The 14558-nt window shown below is 50.3% G+C and overlaps 6 protein-coding genes across 6 annotated transcripts; 1 reads left to right on the top strand and 5 right to left on the bottom strand.

Moving 5' to 3' along the window:
• Window positions 1-696: 696 nt before the first annotated feature.
• On the bottom strand, window positions 697-1120 carry N7519_001147 (uncharacterized protein; the record flags this gene model as incomplete). Its single annotated transcript, XM_057287925.1, has 2 exons — window positions 697-1035; window positions 1103-1120. The coding sequence occupies 2 exons, from the start codon at window positions 1118-1120 to the stop codon at window positions 697-699; spliced, it is 357 nt and encodes a 118-aa protein (XP_057154008.1).
• Window positions 1121-2338: 1218 nt separating this feature from the next.
• N7519_001146 (DNA-directed RNA polymerase core subunit RPB5) lies at window positions 2339-3250 on the bottom strand (the record flags this gene model as incomplete). The annotated part of the gene is made up of 3 exons (XM_057287924.1): window positions 2339-2864; window positions 2985-3067; window positions 3155-3250. The coding sequence occupies 3 exons, from the start codon at window positions 3248-3250 to the stop codon at window positions 2339-2341; spliced, it is 705 nt and encodes a 234-aa protein (XP_057154007.1).
• Window positions 3251-3555: 305 nt separating this feature from the next.
• On the top strand, window positions 3556-5274 carry bfr1 (putative nuclear segregation protein (Bfr1); the record flags this gene model as incomplete). The annotated part of the gene is made up of 4 exons (XM_057287923.1): window positions 3556-3666; window positions 3833-4864; window positions 4920-5000; window positions 5059-5274. The coding sequence occupies 4 exons, from the start codon at window positions 3556-3558 to the stop codon at window positions 5272-5274; spliced, it is 1440 nt and encodes a 479-aa protein (XP_057154006.1).
• A 711-nt stretch (window positions 5275-5985) lies between these two features.
• Window positions 5986-7680, bottom strand: N7519_001144 (putative integral membrane protein Pth11-like; the record flags this gene model as incomplete). Its single annotated transcript, XM_057287922.1, has 3 exons — window positions 5986-7234; window positions 7311-7480; window positions 7534-7680. 3 exons carry the CDS (start codon window positions 7678-7680, stop codon window positions 5986-5988), a joined length of 1566 nt encoding a protein of 521 aa, XP_057154005.1.
• Window positions 7681-8427: 747 nt separating this feature from the next.
• N7519_001143 (histidinol-phosphate transaminase) lies at window positions 8428-9842 on the bottom strand (the record flags this gene model as incomplete). The annotated part of the gene is made up of 3 exons (XM_057287921.1): window positions 8428-9478; window positions 9541-9711; window positions 9760-9842. The coding sequence occupies 3 exons, from the start codon at window positions 9840-9842 to the stop codon at window positions 8428-8430; spliced, it is 1305 nt and encodes a 434-aa protein (XP_057154004.1).
• A 3261-nt stretch (window positions 9843-13103) lies between these two features.
• Window positions 13104-13711, bottom strand: N7519_001142 (uncharacterized protein; the record flags this gene model as incomplete). The annotated part of the gene is made up of 3 exons (XM_057287920.1): window positions 13104-13160; window positions 13334-13389; window positions 13453-13711. The coding sequence occupies 3 exons, from the start codon at window positions 13709-13711 to the stop codon at window positions 13104-13106; spliced, it is 372 nt and encodes a 123-aa protein (XP_057154003.1).
• Window positions 13712-14558: the final 847 nt, after the last annotated feature.

Below are 14558 nucleotides of genomic sequence, written 5' to 3'. Positions count from 1 at the left end.
AAGGTTTAGCCTAACAATTCAGAGGTCCCACTGTATATAAGCCTTCCCGCTCCTCGAATTTACTTAGTCTATTTTTACTCAACAGAATCCTGACTGAAGATCAAGAAACTGGAATCTTCACCTGTAGGCCATTCCGTTATTCAAATAACCTCTTCTTAACCATGCAAAGATGCCATACGGTCTCTCCAGAAAATGTAGACCACGCCATCGAAGCCGCTCGCCAGTATATCTATAAATCTCTTCGTGCTTTTATCTTCGGACCGGGTTGTATGTATACATGTGCGGCAAAGATGTATACATTGCGGCAAAGATGAAGTAGATCATAAACCGGATCGAGTGTAAAAAAAAGGTAGTGTAAAAAATAAAAGCTAATACAATTGAGCCCCAGCCCCAGGATCCAACAACGCCATATCCTGTTTTGCGCCAGCGATAAGTAATAAAAACCAAGGATATATATGAGAGGAGCGAAAAACAATCAGACCCTGAGATCACTTCTCATCCCAGGGTTCACAAGCCAGCACCAGTTCCTGAGTGTCCAAAGCCAATCTCAGGAAACGCCAGCCTCTATCTCTCGATGTTCTTCTCAAGAGTATAGTGCGTGCACGGCATATCGACAGGACAAGACGCTCCAATACCAACCAAAACCCAAACCAAAGTAGCGTAGTCGCGTATTAAAAGCCAAGACCAAAAGTAGGCCTAGAACAAGATATCCAAACAGCAGCAACAGGCCATCGCAGCCATGATACCCGCGCAGATGCCACCTGCGCCACCGCCGGAGTTCCCGCGGTCATTGGCATAGTATCCCTGCTGTTGAGGGGGGTAGCCGCCCTGCTGCTGCGGTGGGTAATACATCGGCTGGCCTTGGGGGTAATAGCCCTGCTGGTTTTGCTGCGGCTGGCCGTAGCCTTGCTGGGTTGGGTAGTAGCCCTGTTGTTGGGGCTGGCCGCCGTAGTAGTCGCCCGCGGCGCCTTGTGGTTGTTGGTAGTATGGGCCCGCGTCGTGGGCCTGGGCGGGGTAGGAGGGTGGTGGGCTCGTCTGGAAGGAGTTAGTATCTAGGATTTGTGTTTTAAGGATGCTTGCGACTGATTGTTCTTGCACTTACGGGTTTGTTGTAAGACATGGTGGGGAGTGAATGCGGAGTTACCGAGGATGTCAGACTTAGTGTTGATTGGGGAGATTCGCTGCAAATGTGGAGGTGGATGTGGATGTGGCTGTTCCTCGGATGGGTTCGGTGTGTACTCGAGAGCCACGAACAGTAAAGAGAGGTCTGATAGAAAGATAGGAATCAAGAGAGAGGAAGCGCCGGGGTCGAAAAAGAGTTGCAGCCCTGGAGTGGCGCAGTTCCTGGCTTAGTCAACCATTCCAGGGTTTTCCGCGTTCCAAGATTTTTTTCTTACGCGGCCTCACTTTTAGTATAAGAATAGTAACTTAGATATCGTTGAGGCTAAACAAGGACTTGGGAGAGTCAAGAAGAGAAATCTGTATTCAATCTGTCAAGAGAAGGCCCTTTATAGAACGCCTGAGCTAGCAAGCAAAAGGCTCTGCCTAGCAAAGGCATATCCAACAGATATCTTTCATAGAATTTTCTCAGTGTTATAGCTAGATGGATAATAAATGGCTTTATAAATACAAGAATGAGAATAATATGCAGTACCTACTACAATATAGGCATGTCAGGCTTGTCACTCTAGGTCCAACGGCAAAATACTAGAAGACTTTTCCAAATATAACCAAAGACATATATAGGCAGCCATAGTATATGGAATATCCCCCGGAGAGTATCGTATATTGCACATAGGCAGACACTAAGCACGATTTACGGCTTCCTCCTCACCTAACTCGACTCGAAATGACAGCCATTCATAGATTGGATTCATCTAGACATACAAAGACACGGCCATTATGTAAAATCACAGGCAAACCCCCCCATCGCAATCCCCCAAAGCAGGAGAAACTTCGCGCCTATACGCCATGCTGCCCATAATACAAGGGGGAGACCAAAACTTTTTTTGTGTTTGTTGAATGTTCGTCGATGAGTAAAAAAGATAACTCCCAAGTGTCCACTTCTGTCTGGCATCGGCTGCTCTTTCTCGACTGCCAATTGGGTATTTCCTGCAGAGCTGCATAGTATAGAAAGTTGCCATATCGGAGACAGTGAAGTGGACTTGATGCGATTCGAATTTGCGAGGTCGAGGTTCACAGGAACCTGGGGTTGACTCCCCGCAAAGCCCCCCCAAATGAAAGAAAAAGAAAAAAGATGAGAAAGATCAAGAGTTGATCCATGAAAGGGTCGCATATCAATCTTCCTGTTCTATTCTCCACAACATTGTCTTCCAGCTTAAATGACCCAGCGGTAACTGGCATAGCGACCCGCAGTCTCAGACTTGCGGATGATCTTAACGACCTGACCACGGCGCAAACCAAGATAGCGGGCGACAGGGTCGGAGATCTGTATGCGGGGCAACTGGGACTCCTTCAGACGATAGCGCTCGAGAAGCTTGGCCTTCTCCTCGGGGCTAAGCAGAACGTGCTTGGGGACCAGCTCGTGGCGGGTGATGTTAACGAGTAGATCCTGTTCCTGGAAGTGCTCGCAGATACGGCCCGGGACTCCAGAAAGCAGGCGCACGGCAGAGGGTGAGATTGGTGTCTGCGTGATGAAGATACCGGTGTGGAAGTTGTTCTCGTCGACAAGGTGGTTGAAGGCGCGCACCTGCTTGGTACCGACACCTGAGGAGTCGGGGCAGAAGTCGACGTAGATCGTGCCGCAGTCTGGCTGGGGGTTTGGGTTTGCTTTGCTGGGCAGTGCTGTGTACTTCATCTTCATGGTCTCGGTGGGGCGGGCTTGGATTTTCATCTTGGTGCGACTGTTGTTGCGGAACAGTTTGTTAGTGATGCGTGACTTCAATGATGCGTGTCGGCATTGCCTAGCTCAAGTTTTCGCTATCTGAAGAAAATGTGACGGTGGACGCAAGGATTTCGCATACTCAGGGTAGCCCAGAGGGTCAGCATATTTTGCGCGGAAATCTTCTAGCGGGAGTAGCAGCTCGTTATCAGACACTTCGTAGCCCTGTTGTGTCGCCGATGGTTAGCCTTGGGTAAATGACATTATAGGAGAGACACTGAGAAGTCAGGGACTCGATCTGGAAGTGCCTACCCGGTCAGCGAGCAGTTCATAGACTGTTCTAAAGGTGCGCCAGAGTCGAGTCATCTCGCGCTCGGCCTCCATGGAGTGTGCTGAATCTCCATCCATGATGGAGTGAGAATTTGATGACTGAGATAGAAAAGGAAATAAGAGTTATCTCGCCAAGAGAGTTTAATAAGGAAAAAAACGGGATTGAAAGAGCTCCGGTGGAGAGATAAAGGTGAAGTCGAAAAATCGGCGGGAACTTTCTGCCAGCGACGCTTAAGCGGAGAAACCGACCGAACCATTTTAATTATTCCAAGTTTCCCCTTTTCCCTTTTGGTCTCGTTGGTCTATTTAATCCCTTCAGGATCCTCAGAAGGCAATTCCTCTCTTTCCTTCTCTGTCTCTCTTTTTACATTCGATTCGTCGCAATGGCTCCTACTGCTGCGGAGCGGGTTAAGCCCACCAAGCCGGACGAGGCCGCCTACAAGGCCAGTCTCGCTGAGGCCGAGAAGGAGCACACTGCTGCTCAAGAGAAATTGGTATGGATGCCTTTCTTTTTTGGAATTGTCACTTGAGCTCTCATCTGACTCTTGAGTCGCGGGGATGATCCCCGACCCACTCTGATTGTTAATTGTCTAATTGTCCTCGTGTTCATTATTTACTTGCATACCATGTCCTCGGGCCAATGACTGATATGCGCAACAGAACCAAATCAAGGCCAAGTTGGACAACGCGAAGCCTAATAACCAGGATTCGCCTACCGTTAAGAAGCAGCAAGAACTGCGCGCCGAATTGTCAGCCATTCGTCAGAAGCAATCAGGCTTCAAGTCCAGCCGGTCCTCCACCCAGGAGAAGATCAACGCCTTGGACGCCAACCTCAAGGCCCGCATTGCCGAGCAGAACAACTCTCGTGGACGTCTGTCATTCAAGAGCGTCGAAGAGATCGACGAAAAGATTGCCCGCCTCGAGAAGGAGGTCGACTCTGGTACCCTCCGCCTGGTGGATGAGCGCAAGGCTCTCACCGAGGTCTCCAACTTGCGCAAGCAGCGCAAGAGCTTCGCCGGGTTGGACGAGGCGCAGAAGGGCATTAACGACATCAAGAGCCAGATCTCTGAATTGCGCAAGACCCTCGACAACCCCGAGGCCAAGGCACTGAGCGACAAGTACAGCGAGATCCAGAAGGAGCTCGATGCCATCAAGGCCGAGCAGGATGGTGTCTTCAAGAACCTGAACGCTTTGCGCGATGAGCGCACCAAGCTGCGCAACGAGCAGCAGGAAAAGTACTCTGCTATTCGCACTATCAAGGATACCTACTTCAAGGCCCGCCGTGCCTACAAGGAGTACGAGGATGAGGCCTGGCGTGTGCGCCGCGAGCGCCAGAAGGCTGAGCAGGAGGCCTTTGCGCGTGAGAAGCGTAAGAAGATCGCTGATAAGAAGTTGGAGGAGGCCTCTCAGCTTGCCTACGCCGACGAGATCCTGACCGCACAGGGTCTGATCCGTCACTTTGACCCCGCTTATGACTTCTCCTCACTGGGTCTGGACGAGAAGAAGGATCAGGGCAGCAATTTCCGTGCCGGTGTTGGCCGCACTGTTGAAGCCGCTGAGATCAAGGGAATGAAGGTTGTGCGCAAGGACGATGAGGAGGACTACTTTGTCGGTTCCGGTGGAAAGAAGGGTAAGAAGGGCGGCAAGAAGGGTGGTGCCGCCAATGTTGAGAGCACCAAGTTCAACATGAACGTTGGTATCATTGAGGATTTTGCCAAGGTCAAGATTGACCCCCCCTATGAATCAGTCGGATGTTCCCGCCTCTGTGGAGAAGCTGGCTGCTAAGATCACCGAGTGGAAGAAGAACCAGGCCAGCAAGACGGAAGAGGTAAGTTTCATTTCTTTCCAAAGTGGTCGATCGTGATCAGTTGCTAATTACCACACAGAACATCAAGAAGGCCCAGGAAGAGATCACCCGTCTCGAAGAGGAGGAGACCAAGGCTACGGCTCCTCAGACCAACGGCCGGGCTACCGATGCTGCCAAGAAGCCCGCCCAAGAGAACGGTGCTCCATCGGCGGACGCTGAGCTGGCCCAGGAGGAGGATGCCGTGGCTGACGTTCAGGATGAGCTTGAGAAGGCCAAGATCGAGGAGAAGGCATAGATTTGAGGAGGAAGTTATTCGTACATGTTGAATGTGTCGACTTACATGAAGTCTAGCGTTTGTCTAGCATTCTTTCTGCGCTTTTTTTATATTTTTTTTTTGTCGTTTGGCTCTTGCATATGCATTATATCTAAGATTCATAAATGGACCTCGGGACAGCTGGTTCTAAAATTCATATAATCGAAGCCTTGTTATTTTAACCATCCAACCTCGGAAAAGGAGAAACCTCCCAAGTCGTACTTTGACCAGGGTTGTACAGCAACAGCATCATGTGATATCGAATTACTTCTAAAGATGATCTCTCAGTTGTATCTTGTCGTAAATGTATCCATAGATGTATATATAGGTAGTAGTTATGTAGGGGTACATTATTAGCAAGCCAGGGCTCCAAAGAGACAGAGTGCTAGTCATGCCCAAGCCGTTGGAAGTATCCAAGGGATCTCGGGAGGTAACACCTCCAACGCCAGCACTAATAATCGCATGAGGGGGAATAAACAGAGTGGAAGCAGGAAACAGTAAATAGGTAAGAAGACGCAGGATGCGAGATGTGTACATAGTCCCCCCAAACCCAAACAAGAGACTCCAGCCAAATATCCCATGTACAGGAGACAACAAGCCTCAGCCCAAAATGTCCAGAAAAGCAAAAGAAATAAGAAAGCCTAAACAGCCGTCACATCATATCACATCACATTGCATCAACATTGGAAGTGGTTAATGATCACGTCGTGCCAACAACCCACCAACATCATGAAGCTCGACATCAGCATCAAGCGTGGCATCCGAAGAACCAGACACCGAAATCAAACGGTTACCAAAAGCCGCCGGCGGAAACGGCAAGTCCGCAGGGCCAGAATGCGGCGGCCGAGGCCTATTCGCAGCAGCGCGTGTCCCAAAAATTCCCAAATCCTCTAGGAAAGCCCTACTGCCCCCACCCAGACGGCGCTGCACACCTTCCACCGGCGAGGACAGACACGTCTGGGCGCGCACATGATCCGACCCAGACTCCGGGAGTGCTCTTGTCAACAAACCGCCGACATCTGAGAGCGACACGCGGCGCGTCTGCGATGAAGGGGAGATCTCGCGCGGGGACTGGCTTGTGCGCAGATACTCGTGCGGCGAGACCTTGCGCTCGAGACTTTCTGTCGCCGAGATACGGTCGTCGTCTGAGTGACGGGTTGTTGCGAACGACCATGTCGGATCGAGGGTGCCGGTGCGAGCAACTGCTAGTGGGACGTGAGCTGGTGGGGCTGTTGGAGCTGGTCTAGGCAGACGTGTTTCGTCTGGATCTGGGATGGTGTACACGTCTGGGTCTAGACGGATGCATAGGCCAGTTGCTAATTCCGAGTCTGAGCCCCATTGGTGTTGCATGACCGTGTTTCTGCGGATGAAGGATTTGTCCATGCTTTCTGAGACGGAGGCGGAGCCTTGGGCGCGTTTGTATTTTAGTTTCTTGATGCCGCGGTCTCGGACGAAGGAGCCTATGACGAGGACGTTGGAGACTGCTGTTGCGGCGAGGATTTCGAGGGAGGCGAGGAGGGAGCGGTAGGGTTGAGAGCCTTGGTGTTCGATTACGGAGGGGACGCGGTAGGAGGTTATGCCGACTAAGATCAGAGATAGACAGAAGAGGGTTGATAGGGTGAGTCTGCGTTTTAGAGGCATTTGTGCCATGAGGATTATAGGGATTGGGATGGCCACGAGTAGAAGGTCGGTTATCACATCACAGGTGCCCATGGTTATTAGGTTGACGTAGCCGGTGCGACAGGTTGGGCCTGGGTCTGGGATGACCTGCCAGTAGTGGTGGAAGGGCTGGCATTCGGCCAGGGTTGCGATGACCACGGCTACTAAAGTTGAGAAGAGGAAGTAGGAGATGAAGCGGAGGAAGAAAGTTGTCGATCGGCGCCAGGAAAGCCCTGTGACTCGCTTTAGGAATTCACACACGGTCACTTTGGCCGTCCAGATGCTATAGTTGTGGGTTGTGAGTCACTTTGAACTAGCAGATTCAAGTTGAAGACGAGGGTGAATTGGGTGCGTCTTACAAGATGGCGTAGAAGATACGTGCAGCAAGAACCAGCTTACTGCCCAGTTCTCTGTTCGATATCTCCTGCTCTGTCAAGCCTGTGGTGGTGGTATTGTTGGTCCCCAAGATGAGAACGAAATGCACGAGGACCATGCGAATTACCAGGGGAATGACACTGATCATCATGACCTTGTCTCGGCAAAGAAGCGCTCAACGCGGATATAACGACCACATAGACGCACGATGATGATAAGCAAGGAGAATATGGTAGCCCACCAGCTCATCATGAGTGTCGGATTGATCTGGGCTCTGGTCTGCATGGCTGGGGAAGTCTCGTGATAAATGCCACGTGCGACCAGCGACACGGCCATGGAGGCCACGGAGGCCATGGCTAAACAAAAACAGCAGACTCGCAGAAAGCGATTCACGAAATGCGTTTTACATTATGGAACGAAAGTGTGGGGGATGTAACGGGTTATGGGGCAAATTGCGGAGACTAAGATGCAGACGATCTTAAGATGAGATGTGAGATGCTTAGGAGAGAAAGACAATATAAGATGAAATCGGGAGAGATAGGGGAAATTAATTAAATTGAAAATTACCCCCATCCTCAAAAGGAAGAGGGGAAAAGATCATGAGCAGATAAGCCAAGCCTCCATTTCATCCTGCAAACAGCCAGTGACGTTCGACTGGCTAATCAGGGAGATTCATACTCAGAGTATGTTTTTTAGGGGGTCTTACTGTTTAGATATGTGCGGTGAGAGATAATAGTGATAATATTCGATACAAAGAAACCACAATAGCTTTTTAACATACAAACCATATTATTCCTCCAATGAGTACCAGGTATACCCTGTTTAGAAACGGACAAGGGTCTTGGCTATGTTATAAGGGCTTGCGGTGTACACGTGGACTATTACTGCTTTGAAGATAATGTAGTACATGTACGGAGTACGGAGTACATACATGTATCCACAGATATAGAAAGGTAAAGGCAATAACCCCGATAAGCGAGTTAAACAGTATGGTACTTCTATCTCAATATATTTTAGCCAAGGCTTCATGGACTATCTATTCCGTACTCCGTCGGGGACTGTTATCTTCCCCAAACCTTATGACCATTAATCGCGCAAGCCTCATCCAACCACAGCTGCCGCCGAGTCTTCCCGCCTCTTCTCATCACGAAGCGACTCAATTCCAGCCCCAGCACGCAGCCCATCCAACACAACCCGCAACTCCTGAAGGAACTTGGTCACCTCCGCCTCCGTACCGACCGTGATACGGAGACAACCCTCACACCCAAGCTCCTTCCCACGGAAGCGGACCACCACCCCACGCTTCTCCGCCATAGCCTCGTAAGCCGCAAGCGCAGTCACATTACTCGGTCGGTCCTCGGCGTCCAGAATCTGCACGAGCAAGAAGTTCGCATCGCTCCCGCCAAGGAATTGCCCCACACCGGGAATCGCCGGTAGTTCGCGGAGCAAACGGTCGCGTTGCGCGATGATCTGCGAGCGGAAGCTGTGCATCACTGCCATATTTGGCGCTGTGAGTGCCGCCGAAGCAAGCGCGCTTGTCGGGCTGGAAATGTTATAAGGGGCTTTGAGGCTGTTGAGTAGACGCGCGACCTCCACGCTAGCGTAGGCCACGCCGAGACGGATACCAGCCAGACCAAATGCCTTGCTGAGTGTCTGCATGACAACTAGGTTGGGCCACTCGGTCACCCACTCTGCCAGGCTGGAGCCTTCGGGCGCAAAGTCGATATACGCCTCGTCGACCACCACGATGCCATTCCATGTTGGGTGCTCAAGCACCTTGCGGATGTCCTCTTTGCGGATCAGATTCGCGGTCGGGTTGCCCGGCGAGCAGATGTAGGCTAGCTTGATTGTTGGGTCGGCTGATAGGGCGTCGTTGACTTTATCGGCTTGTAGGTGGAACCCGTTCGTAGCGTCGAGCGGTACCTTGACGATCTCGACGTCGTTTACCTGCGCACTGACGCTGTACATTCCGTAGGTCGGGGGACATGTGAGAATCTTGTCTTTTCCAGGGACGCAGAAGCAGCGTAGTAGCGCGTCAATGGCTTCGTCTGAGCCAACGCCGCAGAACATGTGCTCGGGGAGGAGGGTCTTCGGGGTGTGGTGGTGGGTATTGCGGAGGTTACAGAAGAGCTGCTTCAGCTCAATCTGGTGACTGAGAGACGCATTGTTAGTCGAATCGGTCTGGATAGGACGCGATAGTGGAAATTCACTCACGGATCGGGGTAGCGGTTCAGGCCGAGAAAGTCAATCTCCGGCTTGGAGGCTCCCGTGGCATTGCCAGTCGGGGAGGTTTGCAATGCTCCCTCGCTGTTCAGGGCAAGGCCAGGACCGAAGGCATTCTCGTTGGCATCGAGGAGGACGTTCGTCCCATCATCTTTGTAGTCACTGACTCATTAGCTCGCCGATACCGGTGATTCGGAAAGGGCAGCATACTCTCTGGCACATCGGTAAGGCTGCAATGCCAGGATATTAGGGCGGGCACATGTGGCCAAATTAAACGGAGATGTTGAAGCCATTGTGGTGACCCAAGGGAGGAATGTGAAATGAGCGAAGTTGGTGGGGAGCCCCAGGTGGGGGATTTTATCGGAACTCTATGAGTCAAATGCCGATCTATACACTTATGGGCCTTTTTATTTGGACCACATCTACTCTCTTTTCCCCTATCAATAAGAGCAAGAAATCTTCATATATATTCTATTCAGGTGCCTCCGCTCAACTATAGATTCCTTTGCGATGATCACACATAATGTGCCTAATAGGGCTATAGTTCTCTGCCTCGCAGAGAACACTTGAGACAGGCCCTGAAGCAAGAAGCAGCGACGAACGCACCAAAGCGCAATCAAGCAATAAGCATAGTTGCTCTGCCGCTCACCCCTTCCTGAAAATTCTTTTCCACCACTGCTTTTTACCACCCTGGCACTGCGTTCTCTTCTCCTCGGGGTTCTCTCTCTGGGGCTTCTCCTGTTGATTCTCCTGGGGTTTCTGCTGGGTCTTCACCAGTGGCGGCAAAAAGAAATTCTCTGCCATCTGGATAACACAGGCCGGGCTATCGGCGTACATTTTCTTTTTGAAAATCATCGACAAAGCCTTGTCGCTCTTCAGCGGTATGTTCGATGCCTCGTCCACTTGAATAGCATCCATATGTTGGTGTACAGTGTCCAAGACCTCTGCTTCTTTCTGTTGTTTCGTGGCGGATCTGACAGCATCCACAGTTTCTACTACATGTAACATAGTAGGTATGTACATGTGTGTAGGTGGATTGAAATGTCCTCTGTGCAGTTTGTGCCTTTACTGCCTGTACATCTAGAAAGACCAAAAGAAGGGTACCCCAAAGCACGCTGGACTATTTTTATATAGAATTCCTAATAGGTCTGTATCATTTTGGGCAAAACAGATCATATTACTAAATTCACATTATTAGCCCTGGAGGTAGGGACACCTGCCTAGGTGGGCAGAGGCTCAGTGGACGACAAATGGCAGATCACTCCCATCCAACAACCCCATCATCTGCTGATTAAAAGAAATCCACCTCCCAAGCCAAGGTTCTTGCCAGTCACTTCCCTCATCTCGATTTTGTTCAATGACACCCATACCTAGGCGAACCGATGTCAACCCATCTCCCTGCAGATTCTGAGAGGTATATGCCAGGTGTGGCTGTAGTCCAAGAGCACTCAAATGCGCATCCACTTCGCTTCTCAGTTGAATTTGTTCTTCCTCCATTGCCGAAGACGGGAAACCCAGCTCGGTGTAGCGTACTGCGACGTTGTAGAATACCGAGAATAGATGATGGTGCTTGGCGATCGTACTGGAATGCTGACAGGCGCATTCGATCGATTTGAGGAACGTGTGCATTTGGCTTAGGTCTTCTTTGTCTCGTGTTTCGATACAATGGCAGAATAGGACGATGAAGGGCGTAAATGGTGTAAATAGAATTGTCCTAGGAATCGACATGAGTATTGAATACGGGTCTTGGTGAGAAGAAGCTGAAATAGCCCATTATGTTTATACATACCAATTCACATATACCGATAGAAGTAACGATGATTCATGCATTTCAAAGCCTCGGACTATTGCCTTGTGGGCTTCCAGAGCACATCTAGCAGAGGTGATGCATTCTGGGCCAAATGTTGTTCTATATCCGGGCTCTGGTGGCATGGCTCGATAGATGAGAGTTAGAATTGAAAGGCGCAGGACTTCGTCGGATGCAGCTGTGAATTCGATCTGCTCCTTTTCGTGAACGTTGCTGGTTGCTTGAGCCCAGAGTTGCTAAATTATATGGTTTGCGCTGGTCAGCAGATGCTTTATAGCCACCATAATTGAATGGGTGAGCATGCGGACGGGTTGAACACACATTCGCATCGCGCGCCTCTGTATGATATTCGTGAAGCTTCAGCGACAATTCAAGTGCTCGGCGTGTCCGCACATCTTCAGATGCGCCGAGCGCCTGTGGTGAGTAGAGCTGTTCGTAAATACTGCCAGCTAACCCTGCAAGCCTCACTAGCTGATATACGTAGGCAGTGACGTGGGGATTGAATGTTTGCAGATCTTCTGGTAAGGGATCCTCGATATCGCGATCTAGAATGAAAGAGGATCGTCCAAGCCGGACAGATAAATTTTTCTCAAAGAAGTAGATTATCCAGAAGAGACATCTCTTCTGCTTTGGTTCGTCGGAGCCGTTGAAGCGCTTATGGAATCCAAGAGAATAAGAGCACTGGTATGCCGCGTTTGCCAGTACCCCAGCCAGGGACGGGTTGCAGACGTGGATCGCATAGGTAACCTTGAGTTTCGATGTCAGAGAGTGATTTCAAAGGGAATGCCGAACATACACCTAGCACAAGAGCGAGAGTCATGTCATAGCTAGGCTGGATGTAAAGTGTCAGTTTCGAAAGTGCAATCTCAACATTCTTTTGGCACATTGAGCCTAGAGTGCTCTGTTCATCATTCTCCTCCACGCCAGCCCTCCGAGTATCAGTACCAGAGGCCAAATCTGAAAGCCAAATTAGTGCGAATGTTTCCACGAAAAGAGAATGTACTGACTCACAATGTAGAGCTGCATTGACAATGATGAAGTCTGTATCAGAGTAGTCCGAGTCAAAGTAAACCTTCAAGCATAAATCTGACAGACTCCGTGGACTAAGAAAGAAGGACAAGCCAAGGAAAAAGAAATTCCTTTCATCTGAACGCAAGACATTAGTATTTGCCAACAGATCAAAGTGAGAGACATACCCTGTGATCTCCGCAAAAGCTTGACAGCAGCTTTCAGCGGAGGCATTTGATACTCCAAAGAAGCTGGTGCTGTTAGAAGGGGGAATAAACGCATCGACGAATCATGGCGCTCGCTAAATGCACTTCCGATATGGCGCAGCATGTCTAGTAGTGTCTCAATCTCTTGATTACTCCCCGCAGGTTGTCTCGAGCCAACAACCGTGTGCGCAAGATCAATAGCAAATGTAGAATGCGCCGTGAATGAAGATTGGCCTCAGGATAGCATCGTTCACGGCTTCATGCGGCATCTGCTGATCGGATCTATCTCCATTGACTGGGCTTGCAGGTGTGGTCTGCGATGGTCTGGGACGAGGAGCAACACATGTTTCTAGGCGACTGGAGGATGTATCTATTGTTGCTCTCCCCGGATTATTTGCGACCAGTAATTCGACGAGGTGGTTCAGTCGACAGAGCCTTTTGTCAATTTGATCAATCTTGTCCTCGCTAATCAAATTTTGTGAGTATACACCACGCAATCGTTCGACCAGAAGAAGCTTACAATTGCGATGTTATCAAGACTCGCGAGCGCTTTTGCCTAGGAGGACGATTGGATATTCTGCAGTCTGAACCTGTAGATCGGCAATTTGAACAGGGAAATGTCCTGTCACAGCGGACCTAAACCAGTGAGCTATATACCAAAACCTGAAACGTAGATATCACCTTTCGCTTCCGACATCGATCACACTGGAAACAGTCAGTTCACGATTTATGGACGATTTATGACTTGGCGATTTAAACCCACCGCTCGTTCTACGGAGATATCATTTCCAGAAAGCTCTTCTGTCATATTGAAATATGCTATAGACACAAAATGATAGGATTAAAGTATAAAATTGAGGACTCATGAGTAGAAACAAATACCTCGGAGCCCGCGGACACCGACCATAGCCTCCGTCCCTCGGGTCGCGGAGTTCCGCAACGCGAGCCCTGCAAGACTGCTTCTGAGTCCATGGAATGTTGGCTTGGCCTCTTGGCTTGGTGGCACTAGGCCCACCCTTGGCACTATGTCCCGCTTGATGAAAGCGCTAAGCAGTCCTTGAGCTCCAATACGGGTTCGGAGCCCGCGGGTTCCGGTGAGCCCCAAAGGAGGATCTACGAGGCATCTTGCTAGCGTTCCCATAGCCAAGTACACATACTGGTAGATACTGGTAAAAGGGGCTTCCAGCCCTATCCACGGTGATTTTGCTGGCCGAAATTCCGAGCCTGGGTCCCACCGAAGGGTCTCCAGCTGGGCCTATTGAGAGTATGAAGCTTGGTATAAATAATCCTTCTTCGCTCGCTTCTTGCTTTTTGGTCAAACTCTCCATTCGACTTTACATACTACCTCTTACAAGACTATCAGGGCTCTAGCAGGATGGACACGACTCCTGACTCCCCCACACGGGGCCGAGACGACATCAGTTCAGAAGGTCGAACACGGACAAATAGCCTCGAATCTGGTTCTAAGGGTAAGGAGCCATTTCCGGGTAAACAAATCAGCAGCGACGAGAGAGTGGTGGATTTAGCTCGCACACTGAGCGAGCGGTCGAAGAAATCCTGTCACGAGCTCCCCTTTGAACTGAGAAAGGGCAGTGCTCTTGACCCGCAAAGTCCTCGATTCGACGCCAGAGCCTGGGCAGAAGCTTTCTACAATGTCCGATACAATGGAAATGATAGTCCTCCGCGTGTCGCCGGTCTTGCTTTTAATAACTTGAACGTTGTCGGTTATGGGAGCCCGGTGGATTATCAGATGAGCGTCGGAAACGCGGCGCTGAAGCTGCCGACCCTCGTGCAACAGTGGTTTGGGGGGAAGAAACGGAGAATCGACATCCTGCAGAACGTTGATGGATTGCTGCTTCCCGGCGAACAACTCTGTGTTTTGGGTCCCCCTGGCTCGGGCTGCTCAACCCTCTTGAAGACCATCGCAGGGGAGACCCACGGGTTTGAGGTAGACCCTGCGTCCTACATCAATTACCAAGGCATCACCC

Source organism: Penicillium mononematosum, assembly GCF_028829835.1.
Source record: "Penicillium mononematosum strain IBT 11891 chromosome Unknown utg000001l:1.0-4488741.0:1.0-4491989.0, whole genome shotgun sequence".
NCBI lineage: Eukaryota > Fungi > Ascomycota > Eurotiomycetes > Eurotiales > Aspergillaceae > Penicillium > Penicillium mononematosum.
The sequence above is the reverse complement of the archived record's forward strand: the minus strand, read 5'-3'. Positions and strand labels throughout refer to the sequence as shown.